The 25,756-nt window shown below is 45.1% G+C and overlaps 1 protein-coding gene across 1 annotated transcript in view; it reads left to right on the top strand.

The window, feature by feature from the left end:
• The window catches only part of LOC147637670 (uncharacterized), a 66,243-nt gene that overhangs the window by 40,256 nt on the left and 231 nt on the right, over positions 1–25,756 (top strand). The window contains exons 3-9 of the mRNA XM_086799498.1: positions 2,180–2,264; positions 5,087–5,149; positions 22,984–23,141; positions 23,271–23,346; positions 23,523–23,582; positions 25,041–25,148; positions 25,240–25,756. The exon at positions 25,240–25,756 is cut by the window's right edge and continues 231 nt beyond it. Of these exons, the coding sequence (XP_086655624.1) occupies positions 2,180–2,264; positions 5,087–5,149; positions 22,984–23,141; positions 23,271–23,346; positions 23,523–23,582; positions 25,041–25,148; positions 25,240–25,488 (799 nt within the window). The 3' untranslated portion in view covers positions 25,489–25,756. The remainder of the gene's footprint in view (positions 1–2,179; positions 2,265–5,086; positions 5,150–22,983; positions 23,142–23,270; positions 23,347–23,522; positions 23,583–25,040; positions 25,149–25,239) is intronic.

The raw sequence follows: 25,756 nt of genomic DNA, 5'->3' as shown, positions 1-25,756 counted from the left end.
AGAGTAGATTAGAGAACACAATAAGCTCTTATCCAAAAGCGGTTGCTTAGGTTGATTTTTACAGAAATTAGGGGTTTTGAAATTTAGGGTTTCAGAATTCAGCAGCACCATATGTAAAGATCAGCATAAGAAAAGGTTAAATAATCTATTTTTGTTTGAGGAAATTTTGAAAATTAGGATTTTTGCAAAATTAGGGATTTTTTTGGGGCAAAAGTTAGGGTTTCACATATACATCCATCTAATGAGAGAGAGGGGAAGAGAGGATAAGCCGGAAATTAGGTTTTTTGAAATTTAGGGTTTCAGCACCATATGTAAAGATCAGCATAAGAAAAGGTTAAATAACCTATTTTTGCTTGAGGAAATTTTGAAAATTAGGATTTTTACAAAATTAGGGGTTTTTTTTTTCAAAAGTTAGGGTTTCACATATGCACCCATCTAATGAGAGAGAGGGGAATAGAGGATAAGCCTTGGGCCAATTTTGGCAAAAGATTATCATTGGGCCACTTTCCAAGTGTCCATAACTCTCCCAAGAGTGGGAGGGTGGCCAAGTCTTAGCCAAGCGCCCAAACCCACTTATAAGTTGTCCGTCCATACTTTAATGAAGTATGAACGAAAGTCACTTATAACTTGTCTGCCCACACTTAAATGAGGTGTGACATGCAAAACAACAAATTTAGCCAGAACTCTTAAATGAAGAAACATAGAGTTTAGAGACACACATACCACCTGTCTACAACGCACAAGCTAGGTCAGGATACAGATTCACGCGCACAGTTCATGAGCGGGCGTCCCCTGCCAGTAAACTACACATACAGATCTTGCAGGCAGTAAAATAGTGCACACAAAAACAGTTTCGTACATGCAAGTATGCCAAGCATAAGAATGTATTGGACAATCTCCCTTTCATTTAGCTTGTAAGAAACGGTCATTCCGGGCATAGATATTACATCCCGTGACCAACTGTAATACCGTAATCTCGACGTGGGCGTGGACCAAAATCCCCAGCCTCTCATGTCTAGCCTATTGGCCCCTGGTGTAGACATCGGTCCCCTACCATGAAGTGCCAGTCCACATGACCCCTGGTGTAGACATCAATCCCCTGCCATGAAGTGTCATGTCCACACAATGAAGTCCGTCCATAGGTCCTGAAGCGTAGAAAATGCCTAACTAGTGACACAATGAGTCCTCTACATAACTTGTCAAGGGAGGTGCTTATCTCAAAGCCTCTCTACACAAGGTCATCAAGTTATAATTAACTAATACTCACTGGGTGTTATAAACCCATCAACGGAGCCACTAACTAGCACTAGCCTAACCTCATTCAAACCAAATTAGTTGTATCTTTTGTGGACGTAACATGTCCTGAGAAGGGAACATTTTTGCTCATCGCAGGTTCTTTTGAATTGATGGTGATAATTAGTATTCATAGCCAGAGAAATCACAATAAGATCAAGATCTGGGCTGACACATAGTTTATGTGATGTTCTAATTACCTCAATCAACGTGCCATGCTTTTTTGCCTTTACACACATGAAATTTAACTGATGTGATTCGATTTGTAGGACTTTCAGGCTCAGACAAGCTACTTGTTTGATAGGTAGATGAACTTGAACTCTTGATGAGGTGCTAGAAATTATTTCGAGCTTCTTATACGGGACACACCTGCTCACTGTGGACAGGTTGGGCAGTCAACTGGGCAGCCCTGTTAGCAGCAGCAAATGGGCTGACCCCTTTAGATCGGCGAACAGCCCAGGTAGCAGCCTGTAAATAGGATCCTCGGGGCCTCAAAACTTATTCCGCACTTAAGGTTGCTCAATGCATAGAAACGTAAGTGTTTTATAGAAAGGGAGAAATCTGGCCAGCCAGCATTTGCACAAGGACAGCTTTGTCTTCAGCAACTTTGGCTGAAATCCATAGTAGGGAATTGGTTACCTTTTGGACAAACAATTTTGTTTTTGTTTTTGTTGCACATCTTCTTTTGTTAACAGCCTTAGTAGCCTTACATTATAAGTTGAAACCTTTAAGCTTTTTGTGAGTAAAAGAACTAAAATCTGTGCGCACGTAAATAAAATTCAAAATTTTATTTAATACTATTGCAACATTATTTGGGTTGAAAAGCTGTTAAATCGCTTATTTGTTTTCTACAGAAGCATCCATAATCTGTAGTTCTTTGTGGCAGGGATGGAATATATTTTGCAGTGAAAGAAGTTTCTTTATCAGAAAAGGATAGCAAGGCTCAGCAATGTGTTTTGCAACTTGAGCAGGTATTCTAATTTGCCTGAAAATGTGGTGATATGTTGCATTTGACTTATTCTACATGTTAAAAAACACTAAGAAGTCTATATGAAGCATCAACTCGTCAAACATGTATGCGTTTCTAGTTATTACATATGCAGTGCACACACACAAGTTTGTGGTCTCATCCAGGGGTGGGATAAATAGCTGCCAGGGTAGGTTATGTTAAGAGGGGATATTTAGCCTGAGAGAGGATTCCTGTTGCGCCGGCCGCTCGGGAAGAGAAGCTCTTCAACAGAGTAACAAGAACAAAAAGCAACATAAACAGACAGCCATAGTGCCAGCAAACCATCAGAGCAGTGAACCAAACACAACACTATGAAGTATTCTCCAGCCAGAAAGAAGAGCAGAACCAGTGGCTTTTGGAGCATTGGCCGAAGCCCAATGGAATAGAAAATGCCAGTCTCAAAACACCACATGAGAGTAGGAAAAGGAACAGCAGTATGGCAGTAAACAGGTCAGCAGCAGCCCCCTCGTCTCCTCAAAAAACTCTACAGATAAGGCAGTATTCAGCACTTTAGTCCTGCCGTTTCATCAGCAGCATAGTGGCATGGCAATTTTTGGCCTTTGGCCTTAGCTCTTGGCAACCCTCTCAGTTATTGGAGGGAGCACAGTAGGCAAATGCATGTGCCTGTTACACCGTCCTCTTATTTATAGTCCTCATCTTGTGTAGCTTCACTGCCATGCATTCAAATGGCGTTAAGAGTCACACGTCCCCTTTTTTGGCTACTCTGTCCCTGTTTTGAGACCTTCAGCCTTACAGTCTTGCTGGCCTCCTTGGGCCGAAGGGCTTATATAAGCTGGTCAGTCACCTTATGTCTCACCCTGCTAGCATAGTGTGTTGGAGGAAGTAGTGGGTTCCCTTCTCAAGTTGAAACCTTTCTAGAGTTTCACTAGTATCGCATTGTGTCATGGTGGTCTTCAGGTTATGTAAGAGTCCTGGGTCAATTTTCTTCCTCTAAAAATCTGCTCTCGATATTGTCAATGACATAGCAGCCGAACTTACTGAGCTTAGGGATGGCGGTTGTAATTTCTGGATCTATCACATGGAGAGACTTTTGAGTCCATCACACGAATTCAGATGGCATGTAGATGAAAACGTCAATTGGCAATTTTAATTGGATGCACATGTAGACAGTGAGTGTAAAAGATTACACAGAGATATCCTCTTTTAAAATCTTACATGGGTATACTCTTACACATTCTGCATTGCATCATTCAGCAGAGTTTGCGGCCTGGTTGGTACACGTAGATGCCGCATTTCAGCTTGTCACTTGATGATATGGTGACTTTGGGTCACCAAAGGGACAAGCTGGGTGACAACATATTGCCTGCCCATGGATGCAATGGTACCATTTTAGTTCTCGGCTCAGCCCCATGCACTACTGAAGCAATAACTGAATAGAGTCATCATAGATGGCATTTGGAAGATATGTTCATAGGACATGGACTCTGCTGTCTAGAATGAGCTTGTTCTGAGACCGCTTTCTATAGTCTCAATCCTAGATCCTATAGACTCTAAATTAAAAAAAACTGGGAAAGGAGTTGCAAGGTCGCTTTTCTTGGTTGAGCATTATGGAGACTCTTTGCTGAGCTGAATTAACAGCCCCTTTTAAGCTGAATTTATAGTAGACCTCCTGCACAACTCCCAATGCCTGGATTGCCAGCATTTGGAGCTTGTGTAGGCTAGATTAGAGGAGGTGGTATAGCTTTGAATCAGGGCTGAAACAAGAGATCTAGAGCAACAAAGTGGAAAGTCGAGGCATTAATTGTGAAGCTAGGTAAGGGAGGTTTTTTTGATGTACAAAGCTAATGAAAGAGAGTGAGTGGTTGTAGAAAGTGGGGCTGAATGGGAAAAACGTGAGAAAATGTATAATCTAGAGCAACTCAGTGGATTGTGAAGGTAGGTTAGGAGGCTTTTTGGAAGCACAAAGCTAATGAAAGAGAGTTAGTGGCTGTAGAAAGTGGGGATGAATGGGAAAAAAGTGAGAAAATGGAGGGTGGAGAACGTTATCTAAGAGCAAGTGACAACTTTTCCTTGAATGAGATAAAAGCAATGTTAGTGAGGAAAAAGACAAGTATTGGCTTCCCTAAGCAAGAAATGAAAACCTCTAGGTTAAAAAGGAGACGTATGTTGGTGGGCCATTGCGTCCGAGTAGCTATAGCAAGGTGTCCCTCCAAGTGCAAAATTCATGTATGACTGTACACCATCCTTTAAAACATCAAAAATCATAATGTCTGCCCTTAAAATAGGTCTAATCTATGACCCTATGCTCAAGGACTTTAAACACTTGTTCTGGGCTGCTTCAAAGTCAGTTTTGAGCCGTCAATAGAGCTGCAAATTTTTTTGGGGATTCTGAGTATTCACAGAAGCTCCGACTTTCAATAGGCTCACAGTCAAACCCAGCCTTTACACGTGTGTGTATAGTTTGCCTCATAGGCACATGTGGAGTGTGATTGCTCCCATTAACCAAACCCAAGGTCTTTTACACTTAGTGATGAGTGGTGCTGCCATAAGTTTTGATCAAGCTTGTGGTGAGTGGCAACCCCCTCACCACTCACATGACCACATATAACACAGGACACATGTAAGTTAGGCATGGGTTATTGAGCTTGGGCTGCTCATTTGGGGTGCTCGAGTGCCCCATCTTTTGATCATTATTATATATAATTTTTGTTTAACTTAAACTTCGGATGCAGTGACTTCTCTTTGTTCTAGTGTGAACATTTCTTAAAGTGTACTGTTGAGTACTACATTTATGACTTGCCTTGTTTTGACTTTTTTTCATAGGAAATTGAAGTCTTGAGCAAGTTTCAGCATGAGAACATCGTTCGATACCTTGGTACTCAAAAGGTTAGTTGTTCCTAGCCAAGCCTATAAGGTGTATTTTTCAGCATTGTAAAAAAAAGAACTTTTGTTTGTTTACGCAGAGTGAAAGGACCAATCAATGATGCAAAGGCGAAATCCAATACACGTGCATGCATGAGATGGGTTGATTCTAGTGAAGTTTAGATTGAAATTACTTTTGTTTGGTCAGTTTGGGATGCTCATCTTTCTTCCTCTCCCCCACCCCCCACACGCAAACATGCACACACATGCACACGTACATACTTTTCTTTGGCCAGTTTGGGATGCTCATCTTTCTTCCTCACCCCCCCCCCCAACCCACAAACATGCACACACGCACACGTACACGTGTGTGTACATACATATACACATATGTGGAGGCGCAAGCACAAACATACACACACACACACACATGCATGCACATGTATGTATATATATGTGTGTGTGTCTTGTATGTATATACTATAGACCTCTCTTTGGTAGGGTGGATTGAAGCAAGCTAACCATTTGGGCAAGAACTGGCCGATTGTTCGGATATTTTTGTAATAGGGAACATGAACATAACTTGAGACTTTGGTCCAAGACCTGGTCAATGGATTTGCAAAGCTAGCATCTATCATGGGGAATCTAGATTTTTATGTAGGAGAGGCTTTTGGGGTGGTCTTTGTACATAAGTGAGAGTCTGCAGTAAGACCGGCGAGGGAGGGAAACACACACATACACGTGTGTGTGCATGTATGTATGGATGTGTGTGTGGGTGGGTGTGTATGTATGTATGTAAAGACCTCTCTTTGGTAGGGTGGATTGAAGCAGGCTAACCGTTTGGGCAAGAACTGGCCGATTGTCCAAATATTTTTGTAATAGGAAACATCGACATAACTTGAGACTTTGGTCAAAGGTCGGGTCAATATATTTGCCTAGTTAGCCTTTAATATGGGGAATCTAGTTTTTTATGTAGGAGAGGCTTTTGGGGGTGGTCTTTGTACATAAGTGAGAATCTGCAGTAAGATCGGGGAGGAAGGGAGGGGACCTTAGGAAGGAAGTCTTTTTCGGAATGACGGGGTGTAAAGGGCATGTAGGCAGTGAATTAGGTTGGAAGTGAAAGGTGCTAGTGATGATCTTGTGTTAGATCTCGTATGTATGTGTTTGAAAGTCTATATTTTTCACACCTATGCACATGTGCATGCCAGCTTTTATATGTTTACCATAGTTGAGTTATTGTTTGCTTGAATGGTCTACTTGGGACATGTACAAATAGGGGCGTGGGGTCCATGAGACCAAACACCTGAGGTTGGCAGTCTGGAACTGCAATGGCATGCCGTGGTCGAATCCAGGAGGCTTGAGCGAGATTCTCACATGCAGGGATGCCATTTTTTATACAGAGAGGGACGAGGATGCATCGTATCTTTGGGTGCGGCTACAGCTTAGCAGTGACAGAGTCATCCACATTGCTGTGTGTTATTTTGCACCACGCCACTCCCCTTACACCGCACAGCATGGCCAGTCACCGTACTTACCATTATATGGGGATATCATGGAGTTCTCACGGCTGGGGGGAAGTCCTCTTGCTCGGGGATTTCAACGCCGGGACGGCAAGTTAGTAGGTCCCACTACTCGATCTAGACGACCCTATCAGACTACAAGAGCTGGACATCACTGACACAGGGTTGCAGTGACCGTGAGGATCATAGGACCGTGAGGAGGTCACAATGTATGGGAGATATTTCTTAGAGCTGGGAGCTGCACATGGTCTTGTTCTCTATAACGGGATGTCCCGATGGCCCTCCTCCGGCGCCCTCACCTCCTTCCCTCACTCGGGAGGTACTAGCACCGTGGACTACCTTATGGGATCTCTGGCATTGGCACACCTTCTCTTCGACTTCTCCATCCTGCCACCCCCTTTTGAAGCTGACCATGCCTACCTCTCTTTCACTCTTACCTACACACCACCCGTCCCTCCACCACCACCCCCCATCTCACATTACACTCAAGTCCTTTTTGATCACGAGCTTGACCTTGTTTACTCCAACCACATCTACCGCCAACTCCAGGATGTGGAACCTACTGTCCCCCTATCCACCCTCATCACAGCTCACCACCATACTCCACACATCCGCCACCGCTTCTTTCATTTGCACGTGGTGGTCTACCGCCAAGCCACCTTGCGGTTCCATGCCCCAGAACTATTGGTATGATGACAAATGCCGGGCCGCACGCTCCTGTCTTAAGCATGAGGTACGGATTGGGCAAATCACGAAGCACAACAGATTTCTCAATGGCTCACCCGATGCAAGAAACGGGAGTTCTATGCTCGGAAAGAGGATGAGTTATACCGACTTTTCTTAGGGCCGAACTGCAAAGAGGCTTGGAGGAAACTCCAAGAACATCGCCCTCCCACACCTATCACCTGCCCGGAGACATGGCACTCCTATGCACGCTCCCTCTATCATATCCCCCATCAGCCACCCCTACCCCCACTACCAGATCCCCGTCCCACCACCTCCACCTCTTCACAAAGGGCATCGTCCTCAAGGCCATTCGTAGACTACGCAATGGGCGAGCCCGGGATCATGAGGGACTCACTACCTAGTACATCTCTCATGCCGATGATACCCTGGCGCCCCTACTAGCCTACATGTTCAATAGAGCCCTTTGTGAAGGATTTCCACTCTCTTGGTCCACCAACACCAACACCAACACCAACACCAACACCAACACCATCACCATCACCATCACCATCACCCCCATCCTCAAAGCCGGAGATCCACTTGATCCTAATAATTACAGGACGATCATGATTGGCCACACATTGACCAAACTCTCGGGTTATCCAGTTAGATCTTCTCAGCCTCTACACACATTGTACATGGATCACACCTCCGGAGCTCCCCACGAAGATGCACTTCTACAGAGATCACTTTCTCATACTCATTGAGGATGGATTCATCCAGCAGCCGGGCTACTCGAGTGTTCACATGTCCCATGCCATGCGGATTGCGATTGGCCAGATACGGGTTTCATCCCACTGCCTCAGAGTGGAGACAGGTAGAGCTGAGCCCATCTTTAGAGCCGGGAAGCTCATACGGAGACCTAGAGAGGAGAGGGTTTGCCGACTATGCCACACAGAGGTTGAGACGGAGGAGCATTACATATGCCGCTACCTAGTATACTATGAGATCCGCGGGAGGTTTCATTGTCTATTTCATGAGGGATTTGGTCTACCCTCCAGGATCATTGACTTCTAGGGCTAGCGTTGCTTAGGCCTCTTCCTGCTTGAGCTCCGGAGACACAGGGACACCTTCTTGAGAGAGCTTCGGCCCTAGCCACCCCCCCCCCCCTTCTTTCGCTAGCCAACCATCACCAGTTTCTTCCGAACCCAGGAGGTGGCCAAACCAAGTGCTCACCTGTGCATACCAACATTGCATGTCTTCATCAAGTGCCAGCTGTCTCACGAACTCTAGGGCAAGCCAGGGGCATCTATGTGGTGGGAGCTCCCACAATCTGTGCTAGTATGTCACTATCTGGAAAAGAGCCTCTGTCACAATAGAGGCAATCCCCATCTCCGCTCGCACAATCTCATGTGACACTAAAGACTTACCCTTGATCATGTGCGAGATCATCATCACTAGTGGCCTCTCCATCGGCTTCCACCCATCGTATACCTGTCTTGTAACTGTCACAGCTAACTCCCTTCTCCGTTTCCTCCTGTGGTATATACTAGGACCCCAAATGGGAGCTCCATACAATAGTGCAGGTGTGAGTCAAACAGATAGAGCTTCATCCTTGGCTCTTGAAACTGTATCTGTGAGCAATGCCTTGTGTGGGATTAGGAAGAATTAGGGTTAGGTTAATTCATGTGTGGGAGACATACACACAGAGAACAAGGGAGAGAGAGAGAGAGAGTTGTGGGGATAAGTCAACTCAAGCATTGAGTGTGCGACTCCCCTATCACACATGTATATTGCACTAGTACACATAGTGCACTTAGTACATTAAAAGTACTAAGTGTACTATGTACTATAACTTATGGGCTTGTACACACTATAAGGGTGGGCATAACGCCTTTACCCCAACAACCTCCCACTTAAAGGCAAAGTGCCCCTTAAGTAAAGGAAAAGAAAAATCAGCATGTACATGATAATATACAAGGCCATATCAAGGCTGAAACTGGCCTCATCCAATGCCCATCAAGTGTCTGCAATGAGCAAACCGCTCTGGAGGCAAACTCTTTGTCAACAGATCAGCCGGGTTGTCATCCGTATGAATCTTAACAAGCTGAATTTGCTTGTTCTCTATCACCTCTCTGATGAAGTGATACTTCACATCCACATGCTTCGTCTTTGCATGAAAGACAGGGTTCTTTGCCAACTGGATGGCACTCTGACTGTCACAATGCAACAATGGAATATCCCTTGTATAACCCAAATCAACCACTAACCGAGATAGCCATAATGCCTCCTTGCAAGCCTCTGTGCTTGCAATATACTCGGCCTCTGTAGTAGATAAGGCAGTGCACTTCTGTATCCTGGATATCCATGACACAGCACCTCCTGTGAATGTAAACACATAACCGGTAGTAGACTTCCGGTTATCTGGATGGCCGGCATAATCCGAATCCGTGTAACCATGCACTAATGCATCCTGTTTGCCAAAACAAATGCACATATCCTGTGTGCCCTTCAGGTATCTCATGACACCTTTCACTGCTTCCCAATGCTTCTTGCCAGGGTTGGCCATGTATCTAGAAACCACTCCCACTGCAAATGCAATGTCCGGCCTAGTAGCAACCATGGCATACATGAGACTGCCACAAGGTGAAGCATACGGAATCTTGGCCATATCAGCCCTGTCTCTATCCGACTGTGGGCTGTCCATAGCACTGAGTTTCACATATGGAGGCAAAGGAGTACTAGTCTTCTTCCCCCCGTCCATATTGAACCTCTGCAAAACTTTGCCAATGTATTCCTTCTGAGACAAATACAACACATGCTGATTTCTGTCCCGAAGTATCCGCATACCCAAAATGTGATTTGCATCACCCAAATCCTTCATATCAAAGGTTTGATGCAGCCTCTGCTTCAAGGCATTCATCTCTTTACGAGATTTCCCGGCAATCAACATATCATCAACATACAAGATGAGGACTTGGTGTACAAGCAGTGATTTATGTCACTTCTCCTGAATTTCTGGGATTTCATGAATGTATCAAATTTATGATACCATTCCCTTGGTGCCTGTTTGAGCCCATAAAGACTCTTTTTCAGCTTGCATACAAGCTTCTCCTTTCCATGATGGGAGAAAACAGCAATTAGGGTTAGAGTTCATTCATGGGAGACATACACAGAGAAGCAAGGGAGAGAGAGAGAGAGAGAGTTGTGGGGATAAGTCAACTCATCAATATATGAGTGTGTGACTCCCCTATCACACATGTATATTGCACTAGTACACATAGTGCACTTAGTACATTAAAAGTACTAAGTGTACTATGTACTATAACTTATGGGCTTGTACACACTATAAGGGTGGGCATAACGCCTTTACCCCAACAACCTCCCACTTAAAGGCAAAGTGCCCTTAAGTAAAGGAAAAGAAAAATCAGCATGTACATGATAATATACAAGGCCATATCAAGGCTGAAAATGGCCTCATCCAATGCCCATCAAGTGTCTGCAATGAGCAAACCGCTCCGGAGGCAAACTCTTCGTCAACAGATCAGCCGGGTTGTCATCCGTATGAATCTTAACAAGCTGAATTTGCTTGTTCTCTATCACCTCTCTGATGAAGTGATACTTCACATCCACATGCTTCGTCTTTGCATGAAAGACAGGGTTCTTTGCCAACTGGATGGCACTCTGACTATCACAATGCAACAATGGAATATCCCCTGTATAACCCAAATCAACCACTAACCGAGATAGCCATAATGCCTCCTTGCAAGCCTCTGTGGCTGCAATATACTCGGCCTCTGTAGTAGATAAGGCTGTGCACTTCTGCATCCTGGATATCCATGACACAGCACCTCCTGTGAATGTAAACACATAACCGGTAGTAGACTTCCGGTTATCTGGATGACCGGCATAATCCGAATCCGTGTAACCATGCACTAATGCATCCTGTTTGCCAAAGCAAATGCACAAATCCTGTGTGCCCTTCAGGTATCTCATGACACCTTTCACTGCTTCCCAATGCTTCTTGCCAGGGTTGGCCATGTATCTAGAAACCACTCCCACTGCAAATGCAATGTCAGGCCTAGTAGCAACCATGGCATACATGAGACTGCCACAAGCTGAAGCATACGGAATCTTGGCCATATCAGCCCTGTCTCTATCTGACTGTGGGCTGTCCATAGCACTGAGTTTCACATATGGAGGCAAAGGAGTACTAGCCTTCTTCCCCCCGTCCATATTGAACCTCTGCAAGACTTTGCCAATGTATTCCTTCTGAGACAAATACAACACATGCTGATTTCTGTCCCGAAGTATCCGCATACCCAAGATGTGATTTGCATCACCCAAATCCTTCATATCAAAGGTTTCATGCAGCCTCTTTTTCAATGCATCTATCTCTTTACGAGATTTCCCGGCAATCAACATATCATCAACATACAAGATGAGGATTAATAGACTGCCATCCAAAGCTTTCTTGGTGTACAAGCAGTGATCTATGTCACTTCTCCTGAATTTCTGAGATTTCATGAATGTATCAAATTTATGATACCATTCTCTTGGTGCCTGTTTGAGCCCATAAAGACTCTTTTTCAGCTTGCATACAAGCTTCTCCTTTCCACTCACTGCATAGCCCTCTGGCTGCTGCATATATATCTCCTCATGGAGATCACCGTGAAGAAAAGCAGTCTTCACATCCATCTGAATCAAGTCCAGATCATCATGTGCAACCAAAGCTAACACAGCTCTAAGTGTGGTCATTTTGACCACTGGAGAGAAGATCTCATCAAAGTCCACACCATATTCCTGCTTGAAGCCCTTAGCCACTAACCTGGCTTTGCATCAGGTGCAACTTTGAGCCTGTAAACCCACTTGCATGGCAAAACCTTCTTGCCTGCAGGCAAATGCACCAACTTCCAAGTTCCATTTTTATGCAGAGAATCCATCTCTGACTTCATGGCACGCTCCCATAGAGCCTTGTCTGCCCTCTGTAAAGCCTCCTTATAACATGAGGGCTCCCCACAGTCAGTAAGCATCAAGTAGTCAACCCCTGGAACAAACCTGTCAGGGGCTCTGGAGGGTCTAGTGGACCTCCGTACCCAATGACCATCATTTGCAGGTTGCTGTCCAGCCTGCATATCACCCATTGGTGGCTCCTGTTCCATGCCATAAGGCTGAAATATAATGCCCGGTATCTCCTCTAACTGTGGTATATCCATAGGGATATCTTCTGCCATCTCTGGCTGTCCATTTGGACCATTTTCAGCACCATTTAAGGGCTGGTTTTCCTGCTGTAATGGCTGATTTACAGCCCTTTGTTGTTGTCCATGATGTCCATCATCATCAAAGATGACTCTGCCAGGCTCCTGTTGCCTTGCAGGCTCCTTATACATGCATGTTTCATCAAAAATGACATCATTGCTGCGTATGATCTTTCTATTCATGGGATCCCAAAGTCTATACCCCATTTCACCTCTGTCACCATATCCTAGGAATATGCATTTGTGAGACTTAGGATCAAGTTTGGTGCGCATTTCCCTGCGTATGTGCCCGTACGCAACGCAACCAAACACTCTCAAGTGCTTGTATGACGGAGGCTTCCCTGTCCATACTTCTTCTGGCACTTTCCCACCAAGCCTCGTGTTAGGTGACCTGTTTATAAGATGAACGGCTGTCATAACAGCTTCAGCCCAAAAACCATGAGGTAATGCAGCATGTGACAACATAGAACGGACCTTCTCCTGAATGGTCCTGTTCATCCTCTCTGCTGTCCCGTTTTGTGGAGGATCATAAGGAGTAGAGAGCTCCCTCTTGATGCCTTTAGCATCACAAAAGTCCTGAAACTGTTTGGACATATACTCTCCACCATTGTCGGAACGCAAAGCCTTCAGTGTTTTGCCAGTTTGATTCTCAACAAGAGCAACAAACTTCTCAAACACTGAGAATGTATCACTCTTCAAACGAAGAGGATAAACCCACACCTTGCGTGTGGCATCATCAATGAAAGACACAAAATATTTTGCCCCTCCCAAAGAAAGCTGAGGCATCTCACATACATCTGTATGCACAAGCTCTAACTGAGCATCTTTCTGTCCAAGAGCTTTCTTGTGGGGGCACTGTAGTTGCCTACCATATATACAATGCTCACAAAACTGAAAACTTGAAAACTTTAGAGAAGGCAAGTAACCCAAACGAGACAATTGCTCCATTCCCTTGACACTCATGTGTCCCAACCGGCTATGCCACATAGAAATTTCCGGCAGCTCGGTTGCATTTACATTAGCATGGTGACAAACACCTGCATGCATGAAATAAAGAGTGTCCACCTTAGAGCCTCTGGCAACAACCAGTGAGCCCTTACTAATTTTCCACTTTCCACTACCAAATGTGGTAACATAATCAGCATCATCAAGCTGTCCAGTAGAAAGCAGATTCTTTTTGATCTCAGGCACATGCCTGACGTCATGGAGCATAAGCTGTGAGCCATCTGAAAATACAAGCCTCACATCACCTCTGCCAAGAATTTTGCATGCATGGTTATCACCCAAATAAACCACTCCTTCATTGCCAGCAGTATACCTGACAAACAAGTCTCTGCAACCTGTGACATGAAAGGAGGCACCTGAATCAATGATCCATGAGTGCATACCATGACCACCTGTAAGAAGTGAATGGGCATCAAGTGAAGACGTAAAGAGGACCTCATCCTCACTGCCACCTGCATGTGACACATTGATTTCTTCAATCTTGACTCCACTTTTGCCCTTTGGCTTTACATCTTTGGCTTCATCTTTCTCTTTGTCTTTGCCTTTTCCCTTTTCTTTTTGATCATTTTTCCATTTGTAGCATTGCTTTTTAATGTGTCCCTTCTTGCCACAATAATGGCATTCCAAATCCTTTTTGGAGCGAGACATGCTCCTTCCCCTTTCTTGGCTTTTCCCCCTTTGCTGGGATCTCCCACGTGCATTCATTGCATTGGACTTTCCAACAGAGTTGTTCTTCCTGTTCATCTCTTCTTGAAGAAGAGCACCCTCAACATCTGCATATGACAGCATAGCATTCGAATTGCTAGTGGCTGTCCTAAATGTGTCCCAACTCTCTGGCAAAGTGCATAACAAAAAAGTGGCTTTGAACTCATCGTCCATTGCCAACTTTTGATTGATGACCTGGCTGACAATACCATTAAACTCATTTAGATGGGCTGTCATAGAAGCCCCTTCCTTCATCTGAAGACCTATGAGTTTCTTCAACCAATACACTTTGCTTGAGGCACTTTGTTGGGCATACAAGTCCTGCAATCTCTGCCACATTCCCCAAGCTGTCTTCTCTTCACGAATGCTGAAAAGTAATGAGTCTGACACAGACAACATGATAGTAGATCTTGCCAGCTCATCCATATCTTCCCACTCTTCAGCAGTAGGAGAAGCGGGCTTTACACCCCTTTCTTTGATAGGCTTGTGCTGCTTCTTCTGGAGCAACACATTGTAGCACTGGGTTTGCCAAATATCATAATTATGCGAGCCTTCAAGCTTCTTGATGTGAAGCAATGAAGAGCTCTCACCTGTGGTTGCCATAGCAAAATGCAACCTGTCAATGCCTGACTCCCTGCAAATGTGCAAACACTGCACCCAAGATGTGCAAACACTGCACCCTAAGCACACAAAGTGCTCACAAATGTTCTCCCAAGCTTTATCTCCCACTGCGGAAGCAAGAATGCAACTTTTCTCCCACTTTATGTGATGAAAACACCAAAATCTGGTTGCTGCAGATTTTGGACAGCACCTTAAATGTGCTCTTTTGCCCTTCCAAAGTACTGTACAACAGTACCAATTGCTCACAAATGATGTACCAAACCTGTACCGGCAAGTTCAGCAGCTGAATTTGAACCTTTTGATCACTCAAAACAGTGTACAGCCATGCCAAAACATGCACAAAGCTGTGCCAAATCTGTACCAGCAGGTACAGTAGCAATAAATGCTCTCCTGGCTGTCCAAATGAGTGAAAATCAGACTTTTACAGTCACGAACACTGCATACAACAGTTCCGAACAGAAATTGGGCAAAAGCCCCTTGACTGCAAGCTGATTTCTGAGGATTCAAGGCATAAATGTCTTGCCTGCTGCTTTGCCAAGCTCAACAAGCATGAAAACTTGAAAAGCCCCTTGATTTAAGATCAATTTCTGATCATACATGGTACATTGACGCACATTAAGGCATCCAGAGTGTTCACGATGCTTCCCCCTGGCCACATATACATCAAATACATGAAAGCCCCTTGATTTACAGGCACATTGAGTGCTTGTAAGGCATCAGCACATTATCCACAGCATCAAATGCGATTGCCTGCATGCAAATCAACCAAATCGGCACAAAAGCCCCTTGATTTGCACTGCAATTTGCTGCAATTTTGCCCAAATGTGCGATTTTTCACATCATACAGCATGTATGAGTGCTTAATTGCACAATTACATCAAAAGCCCCAAATTTCGACATCCAATTTCCTGCAAATTGATCCTGATTTGACCAATTTCCTGCAAATTTATCCTGATTGTGACCAATGTCACCCAATTTTGCCAATTTTGCTCAAAAAATTGATCAATTCGGCGCCTGTATCTGCTCAATTAATGATTGCACCTGCTCAATTGCAAGTCCCAAAAAAAAATTGAGGCAAATACCTTGTAATTTTGAATTTCTCTGATTTGCAGGTTGATTTCTGTTGCAGGAGGGGGGAGGCGTGATGAATTGCTAGTGGCTGTACGGATTCTGCTGCTGCTGCTGTGCTGTACGGCGGCGCTGCTGCTCTGGCTGTGCTGGCTGCATGGCAGCCCAGTTGGGCAGCAGCCAGGGTAACGCTGGCTGCCTGGGCAGCAGGCCGCCCCCCTTTTGTGCTGGTCGCCTGTGTTCGCTCGACTGCTGGTTTGACGCCTTGTAGCGCTACAAGTCTATCCGCCTTCGCTTAGTGCTCGCTACTTACGCCTTGTAGCGCTACAAGTCTATCCGCTTGTTTCTTCGCTTAGCGCTGGCGCCTTCGCCTGCGTGTGATGCAACGCCCGCCACCTAATGGATAGCACTACACGTATTCGCCAAGCTTGCCGTTGACGCCTATCCGCCTGCGTGTACCAGCCGACGACTAACGCCCAGCAGCCTTCGCTTTGTCTTGGGCGTCAGTCAACCTGCTTCAGCGACCTTTTGCCACGTGCTCGCCCAGCCTGCGAATGCTGCCTTGTGCCACGAGCTCGCCCAGCCTACTGGTCGCTTCTAGCTTGACTGGAGACTCTGAAGACAACAAAGGATCAGGGAAGAATCTGCTTGCACCGAATGGCTCTGATACCAGTTGATGGGAGAAAACAGCAATTAGGGTTAGAGTTCATTCATGGGAGACATACACAGAGAAGCAAGGGAGAGAGAGAGAGAGAGAGTTGTGGGGATAAGTCAACTCATCAATATATGAGTGTGTGACTCCCCTATCACACATGTATATTGCACTAGTACACATAGTGCACTTAGTACATTAAAAGTACTAAGTGTACTATGTACTATAACTTATGGGCTTGTACACACTATAAGGGTGGGCATAACGCCTTTACCCCAACATTCCACTCACTGCATAACCCTCTGGCTGCTGCATACATATCTCCTCATGGAGATCACCGTGAAGAAAAGCAGTCTTCACATCCATCTGAATCAAGTCCAGATCATCATGCAGCCCTTAGCCACTAACCTGGCTTTGTATCTTGGCTTTGCATCAGGTGCAACTTTGAGCCTGTAAACCCACTTGCATGGCAAAACCTCCTTGCCTGCAGGCAAATGCACCAACTTCCATGTTCCATTTTTGTGCAGAGAATCCATCTCTGACTTCATGGCACGCTCCCAAAGAGCCTTGTCTGCCCTCTGTAAAGCCTCTTTATAACATGAGGGCTCCCCACAGTCAGTAAGCATCAAGTAGTCAACCCCTGGAACAAACCTGTCAGGGGCTCTGGAGGGTCTAGTGGACCTCCGTACCCAATGACCATCATTTGCAGGTTGCTGTCCAGCCTGCATATCACCCATTGGTGGCTCCTGTTCCATGCCATAAGGCTGAAATATCATGCCCGGTATCTCCTGTAACTGTGGTATATCTATAGGGATATCTTCTGTCATCTCTGGCTGTCCATTTGGACCATTTTCAGCACCATTTAAGGGCTGGTTTTCCTGCTGTAATGGCTGATTTACAGCCCTTTGTTGTTGTCCATGATGTCCATCATCATCAAAGATGACTCTGCCAGGCTCCTGTTGCCTTGCAGGCTCCTTATACATGCATGTTTCATCAAAAATGACATCATTGCTGCGTATAATCTTTCTATTCACGGGATCCCAAAGTCTATACCCCATTTCACCTCTGTCACCGTATCCTAGGAATATGCATTTGTGAGACTTAGGATCAAGTTTGGTGCGCATTTCCCTGCGTATGTGCACGTACGCAACGCAACCAAACACTCTCAAGTGCTTGTATGACGGAGGCTTCCTTGTCCATACTTCCTCTGGCACTTTCCCACCAAGCCTCGTGTTAGGTGACCTGTTTATAAGATGAACGGCTGTCATAACAGCTTCAGCCCAAAAACCATGAGGTAATGCAGCATGTGACAACATAGAACGGACCTTCTCTTGAATGGTCCTGTTCATCCTCTCTGCTGTCCCGTTTTGTGGAGGATCATAAGGAGTAGAGAGCTCCCTCTTGATGCCTTTAGTATCACAAAAGTCCTGAAACTGTTTGGACATATATTCTCCACCATTGTCGGAACGCAAAGCCTTCAGTGTTTTGCCAGTTTGATTCTCAACATGAGCAACAAACTTCTGAAACACTGAGAATGTATCACTCTTCAAACGAAGAGAATAAACCCACACCTTGTGTGTGGCATCATCAATGAAAGACACAAAATATTTTGCCCCTCCCAAAGAAAGCTGGGGCATCTCACATACATCTGTATGCACAAGCTCTAATTGAGCATCTTTCTGTCCAAGAGCTTTCTTGTGAGGGCATTGCAGTTGCCTGCCATATATACAATGCTCACAAAATTGAAAACTTGAAAACTTTAGAGAAGGTAAGTAACCCAAACGAGACAATTGCTCCATTCCTTTGACACTCATGTGTCCCAACCGGCTATGCCACATAGAAATTTCCGGCAGCTCGGTTGCATTTACATTAGCATGGTGACAAACACCTGCATGCATGAAGTAAAGAGTGTCCACCTTAGAGCCTCTGGCAACAACCAGTGAGCCCTTACTAATTTTCCACTTTCCACGACCAAATGTGGTAACATAATCAGCATCATCAAGCTGTCCAGTAGAAAGCAGATTCTTCTTGATCTCAGGCACATGCCTGACATCATGGAGCATAAGCTGTGAGCCATCTGAAAACACAAGCCTCACATCACCTCTGCCAAGAATCTTGCATGCATGGTTATCACCCAAATAAACCACTCCTTCATTGCCAGCAGTATACCTGACAAACAAGTCTCTGTAACCTGTGACATGAAAGGAGGCACCTGAATCAATGATCCATGAGTGCATACCATGACCACCTGTAAGAAGTGAATGGGCATCAAGTGAAGACGTAAATAGGACCTCATTCTCACTGCCGCCTGCATGTGACACATTGATTTCTTCAATCTTGACTCCACTTTTGCCCTTTGGCTTTACATCTTTGGCTTCATCTTTCTCTTTGTCTTTGCCTTTTCCCTTTTCTTTTTGATCATTTTTCCATTTGTAGCATTGCTTTTTAATGTGTCCCTTCTTGCCACAATAATGGCATTCCAAATCCTTTTTGGAGCGAGACTTGCTTCTTCCCCTTTCTTGGCTTTTACCCCTTTGCTGGGATCTCCCACGTGCATTGATTGCATTGGACTTTCCAACAGAGTTGTTTTTCCTGTTCATCTCCTCTTGAAGGAGAGCACCCTCAACATCTGCATATGACAGCATAGCATTCGAATTGCTAGTGGCTGTCCTGAATGTGTCCCAACTCTCTGGCAAAGTGCATAACAGAAAAGTGGCTTTGAACTCATCGTCCATTGCCAACTTTTGATTAATGACCTGGCTGACAATACCATTAAACTCATTTAGATGGGCTGTCATAGACGCCCCTTCCTTCATCTGAAGACCTATGAGTTTCTTCAACCAATACACTTTGCTTGAGGCACTTTGTTGGGCATACAAGTCCTGCAATCTCTGCCACATTCCCCAAGCTGTCTTCTCTTCACGAATGCTGAAAATTAATGAGTCTGACACAGACAACATGATAGTAGATCTTGCCAGCTCATCCATATCTTCCCACTCTTCAGCAGTAGGAGAAGCGGGCTTTACACCCCTTTCTTTGATAGGCTTGTGCTGCTTCTTCTGGAGCAACACATTGTAGCACTGGGTTTGCCAAATATCATAGTTATGTGAGCCTTCAAGCTTCTTGATGTGAAGCAATGAAGAGCTCTCACCTGTGGTTGCCATAGCAATATGCAACCTGTCAATGCCTGACTCCCTGCAAGTGTGCAAACACTGCACCAAAAGCACACAAAGTGCTCACAGTTATTCTCCCAAGCTTTATCTCCCACTGCGGAAGCAAGAATGCAACTTTTCTCCCACTGTTTGTGATGAAATCACCAAAATCTGGTTGCTGCAGATTTTGGACAGCACCTTAAATGTGCTCTGTTGCCCTTCCAAAGTACTGTACAGCAGTACCAAGTGCTCACCAATGATGTACCAAACCTGTACCGGCAAGTACAGCAGCTGAAATTGAGCCTTTTGGTCACTCAAAACAGTGTACAGCCATGCCAAAACTTGCACAAAGCTGTGCCAAATCTGTACCAGCAGGTACAACAGCAATAAATGCTCTCCTGGCTGTCCAAATGAGTGAAAATCAGACTTGTACAGTCCCGTACACTGCATACAACAGTCCCGAACAGAAATTGGGCAAAAGCCCCTTGACTGCAAGCTGATTTTTGAGGATTCAAGGCATAAATGTCTTGCCTGCTGCTTTGCCAAGCTCAACAAGCATACGAACTTGAAAAGCCCCTTGATTTGAGATCAATTTTTGATCATACATGGTACATTGACGCACATGAAGGCATCCAGAGTGTTCACGATGCTTCCCCCTGGCCACATATACATCAAATACATGAAAGCCCCTTGATTTACAGGCACATTGAGTGCTTGTAAGGCATCAACACATTATCCACAGCATCAAATGCGATTGCCTGCATGCAAATCAATCCAATCGGCACAAAAGCCCCTTGATTTGCACTACAATTTGCTGCAATTTTGCCCAAATGTGCGATTTCTCACATCATACAGCATGTATGAGTGCTTAATTGCACAATTACATCAAAAGCCCCAAATTTCGACATCCAATTTGCTGCAAATTGATCCTGATTGTGACCAATGTCACCCAATTTTGCCAATTTTGCTCAAAATTGAGCAATTAGACACCTGTACCTGCTCAATTGTTGATTGTACTTGCTCAATTGCAAATCCCAAAAAAAAATTGAGGAAAATACCTTGTAATTTTTGATTTTTCTTCAATTTGCAGGCTGAATTTTGTTGTTGCAGGAAAAGGGGGGTTGATGCTGTGCAGAAGGGGGGTGATGAAGCTGCTGTAGCTGTACACCCACGCTGCAGGCTGCGTACGCTTAGCTTCTGGGCTGCATCCAGTATTGGAGGGTAGCGTGTAGGCGGCCTCTCTCACTCCACCAGGCAGCGGTGACGTGTAGGCTGCCTCAGCAGGCAGCGATGGCCGATACACAACTGCAAGCATATACAAGCGCAGCTAATCAAGCTTGGCGCCGGCCTTTCAGAAAGTGAACGCTGGGCGTCCATACTCAGGCGAGCGAACGCAAGGCGCTGGTGGCTTGGGCACAACGGGGAAGGTGACGAGCAGCGACGATTTGAATCGCCGTGGGGAAGGTGACGAGCAGCGCCGTCTTCGCCTGTAGCCTAGTGGTGCTACACACTTCGGCGCTTCGCCCGCTTCGGCGCTGCTTTTACGTGTTTGCCCCACGTGCAGCGTTTGTGCCGCCGCCTTCGCCTAGTGGTGGCGGGTAGTAGCGATGACCACTAGGCGCACTGTTTGTGCCTTGTAGCTTACACAGACAGCCTAAGGCAGCGCTATCTGGCCACGCTACTGGCTGGATGGCCTTGACTTCTTGTCCATTGAGCGCAGTCCTCCAATTCAAGAAGTCATTGCGGCAGGGGTTGTTCCTCGCTTTGTTGAGTTTCTTCTGCGTAGTGACTTTCCTCAGTTGCAGTTCGAGGCAGCCTGGGCTGGTTCAAAACACACGCAGCACTCGAGAACAAACCCTAAACCAGGGCTCTGATACCAGTTGTGTGGGATTAGGAAGAATTAGGGTTAGGTTAATTCATGTGTGGGAGACATACACACAGAGAACAAGGGAGAGAGAGAGAGAGAGAGTTGTGGGGATAAGTCAACTCAAGCATTGAGTGTGTGACTCCCCTATCACACATGTATATTGCACTAGTACACATAGTGCACTTAGTACATTAAAAGTACTAAGTGTACTATGTACTAAAACTTATGGGCTTGTACACACTATAAGGGTGGGCATAACGCCTTTACCCCAACATGCCTCTCAAGTCATCCAGAGCTGCAAATCCTCTCATCAATATGGTTTCGACTGCCTTTCGGCAAAAGTGATCCCAAGATATACAGAAGAGGCCACATGCTCCACGGGCTGCCCACTATATGTAAACTGAGTTGCAGATCTACCTACCCATTGTGGGGATGTGTTAAAGATCATAACCTTGGTCTTCCCAAGGTTCACTGTGAGGTCCTGATCCTCACAAAAAGCAGTTGTTTTACTCTCCTGAAGACGTTAATAAATCTCTCTCTCTCTCTCTCTCTCTCTCTCTCTCTCTCGATAGACTACTTTCTTGATTCAAATCATAACTTGTTAAGTATCTTGTTTTAATAGTTACTCTTATCTGTTGAACATTACATTTGTACTTTTTTCTTTATGTCCAGGTATCTTTTATAAAACTTTATTTTGCTGTTGTTGTTTGTTGTTAAGTAAGTGCAATTATTTGAGAGCTTGGATATATTTTTATCCAATGACACCATCATTTGGGATCTCGGGGATGGGTAGTAGCGTGTGTTGTGTACGATGAACTTGATCTTATATGACTTACTTATTGAACTTCCTTCCCCCTTCCATCCCTCCCCCTCTCCATCCTCCCACCCTTTTGGAGCACCTCGTTTCTGAGGTCTTGGATGGGCCACTGGGTGTGGAAGAGGCGTTTAGAGACAACTATGCATGAAGCTGCTCTAGTTCATGGAGGGATACTACCGTGGTGGGCATGGGCATGGGATGGGAGTTCAGATATAAGGATTGCTATTAATTGTGTTGAAATGTGGTGGAGAGTTCTTGAGGGTAATATTGCTCTATATTACACATGATTTTATCCAACTGCTGCAGGGATAGAAAGTGAAGGAGTTGTAGCTGGTGGGTGCTAGAGATTGGAACACAGTGCTGGGTTGTTCTAAATACATTTTCTTATTTGCAACTGTTGACACACGTACTTACTACTGGAGCACTTATCTTCTACTAGGGGCCATGTTTCCTATGCCATGGCTTCGGCCATGGTGGATGCATGCCTAGGATAGAATTGTGACTCTTTTAGTTGACTTTTTTTTCAGGAACCTGACAAGTTGTATATTTTCCTGGAACTTGTCACCAAAGGCTCACTTTCTTCTCTCTATCAAAAGTATGCTTTATTCGATTCTCAAATACGGCTATACACACGACAGATTTTGAGCGGATTGAAATATTTGCACGATCGAAAAATTATGCACAGGTTGTTTATGTTTTCATCATGGATTTGTTGATGTTTCTCTCTTTGTAGTAGACTTGTGAGAGCTGGTTGGACTCAAAGGGTGGGCTGGACTAAGGTGTCCACATCCTTTTTGCCTTTCTTGTTTTACAGAGATATCAAATGCGCCAATATATTGGTGGATGTCAATGGAAAGATTAAGCTAGCTGATTTTGGATTAGCAAGACAGGTTCTTATGCCTTTTCTCTCCTCTCATTGTTGCCACCTTAAGGGTTGATACTCTATTGCTTGATACTCTATTGCCTGATACTTTGTTGTATTTTGTTGCCACCTTAAGGGTTGATACTCTATTGCTTGATACTTTGTTGTATTTTGTGTTTTCTGAAACTTGTGATGTTTGTACAGATCTCGCAGTTAGATGAACTGAAGTCCTGTAAGGGAAGTGCTTACTGGATGGCTCCAGAGGTCAGTCCTGTGTGTGTGCGCGCTGGGCCGGGCCCCCGGGGGAGGGCATCTGTGCATGTTTTCGTGCATGCAAGTGTGGGTGTGTGATTGGCTTGCATGATAGATATGAATTTGAATCTATTAATGCTAAAGTATATGTATTTGTATTCGCTTACTAGAGTTTATATATATTATATTTTTTAATTTCATTCTAGTCATTAACTGTCCGAGAGTCAAAACTATATTCAAGTACTCGTTTGAGGATCTGGTATGGCAGAGATTAGTTCCTTCATGAGGTTCCCTTGAGAGGCCAGGAGTGCATTTGTTATTCCAGCGTTTGCAGCAACAGTCTCCAACAGCCCTTGGATTGGATCTCAGATGAGGCTGCTGGCAATGCCCTCAAGGCCACTGAGGTGTACAAATACCATGCCAGTGCCTCTCTCTAGACCTGGGCGGGGGAGAGATTCCTTTGCCACAGCAGGATCCAGCATGGATGAGATGGCAAGCACCAACTTAGGGGTCTAGAGAGGATGAAGGAAGATGTATTGGGAGCTCTTGTAGAGTCAGCCGTTAAGGATATCATGTAGTCGGTGATTAGACGGCCTCATTCATTTGATATCAAAGCTACTCGGTGGATTGTGATAAGATTCAAGGCCGGCGTCGCATCACTGGCTTTATCCAAGATAGAAACATCCTGGATAACATGTCAGATTTGGGATGCCACAGCGGCAGTCGAGTCCTCAAGTCATGACTTCTTATTGCGGTGTGCTTTTGCTTTTGACTTTAAAAATGCTATGATAGAGTGCATTGGGCCTTGCTTGAGGGTATGGTGCTGAGAATGGTCTTGGAAGCTTCGATCCAGGGGGGTTTGAACTTTGGGTCCTTTACTCAGCAGCTCGCAGCCAAGTCCTTATCCAGGGGTGAGAGGTGAGTGCCTTTCATATCTCGTGTTTGGTTTGCCATGAATGCCTTCTTGCCCTATACCTCTTTCTATTTGTGGCAGAAGCCATGAACAACTTCCTCGCAGCATGACATAGGGCTTTAGGGGTTGCACCTTGCTATAGGGAGTCTGGAGGCATTCCTTTATTTTGACCATTCAAATGTACCGAATGCCTTGAGGAGCTAGTTTGGCTAGCTGTTGTTGATGATGTGGAATCAGGAGATAAGCCACTGAAAATTGCCTAGGAGGAGAGCTTAATGTCATCTTTATAGGCAAGATGGAAAGAGGAGATGTCATCGCTGACTGAGCTGCATCCTCCCTTTCTTTTGGTTCCAATGCCAACAGGAGCTTTGGATAGAGATGCTGAAGAGAGGTTCCCCCCCACCCCCCCCCCCCCCCCCCCCCCCCCCCCCCCTTCAAAACACACACACACACACAAAACCTAAAACAACAGAACCCTACAAACTCGCTTCTCTGGGTCCTGCTCTCCTCTCCTAACTCCCTCTTTTCCCAATATGTATTTATGTTCTTTGCTGCAGGTTATTGATCCAAGGAAGACATATAGCTTTCCAGCAGACATATGGAGTTTGGGATGCACAGTGCTTGAGATGGAGACAAGGCGTCCCCCTTTTGGTGACATGGAATGGGTATGATCAGAGTTCCAAGGATACTGTGTTACTGCTTTTAGTGTAGGAATGCCATGTACTAATAGTCCTTTTCCAAAACCTACTGTTACAGCATCGTGCATTGTGGAAGGTTGGGCATGGAGAGGCACCTCCAATTCCTGAGACTCTCTCAGAGGATTCTAAGGATTTCATCAAAAGGTGCCTAGAAGTCAATCCTGCAAAACGGCCATCTGCCGGTCAGCTTTTAGAGCATCCCTTTGTGCAATATGTAGGTGGAACGGGCCTGACCCCAAGAAATTCCTTCTCTCAAGAGACTGCTGAGCTTCAAACGATTGTGGAAGAGAGGTCTTTTGATGGTTGACCATGAAGCCTCAAAGGGTAAAAAAAGCTACAGCAAGGTGCCCCAAACATGGCATTCAGAAGTTCCCTCTCCAAAGGTGATCTGTATGAAACCATGGGTTGAACATGATGATTTTGTTAAGAGGCAAGATATGTTGTCCTAGCTCACGCACCTTGGTTTCCCTGTTGCTCGGGCCTCAAGGGGGCCCGCATCTGTCGCGTGTAAATGTGTATTTTTTACCCCCTGAGGCTGTAGAATACACGAGCAGACATCTCATCATGAAGGCCAC

This window comes from Cibotium barometz, chromosome 6, assembly GCF_041138505.1.
Source record: "Cibotium barometz isolate CiBa-2024 chromosome 6, ASM4113850v1, whole genome shotgun sequence".
NCBI classification, from domain to species: Eukaryota; Viridiplantae; Streptophyta; class Polypodiopsida; order Cyatheales; family Cibotiaceae; genus Cibotium; species Cibotium barometz.
This window is presented reverse-complemented; position numbering and strand designations above follow the sequence as displayed.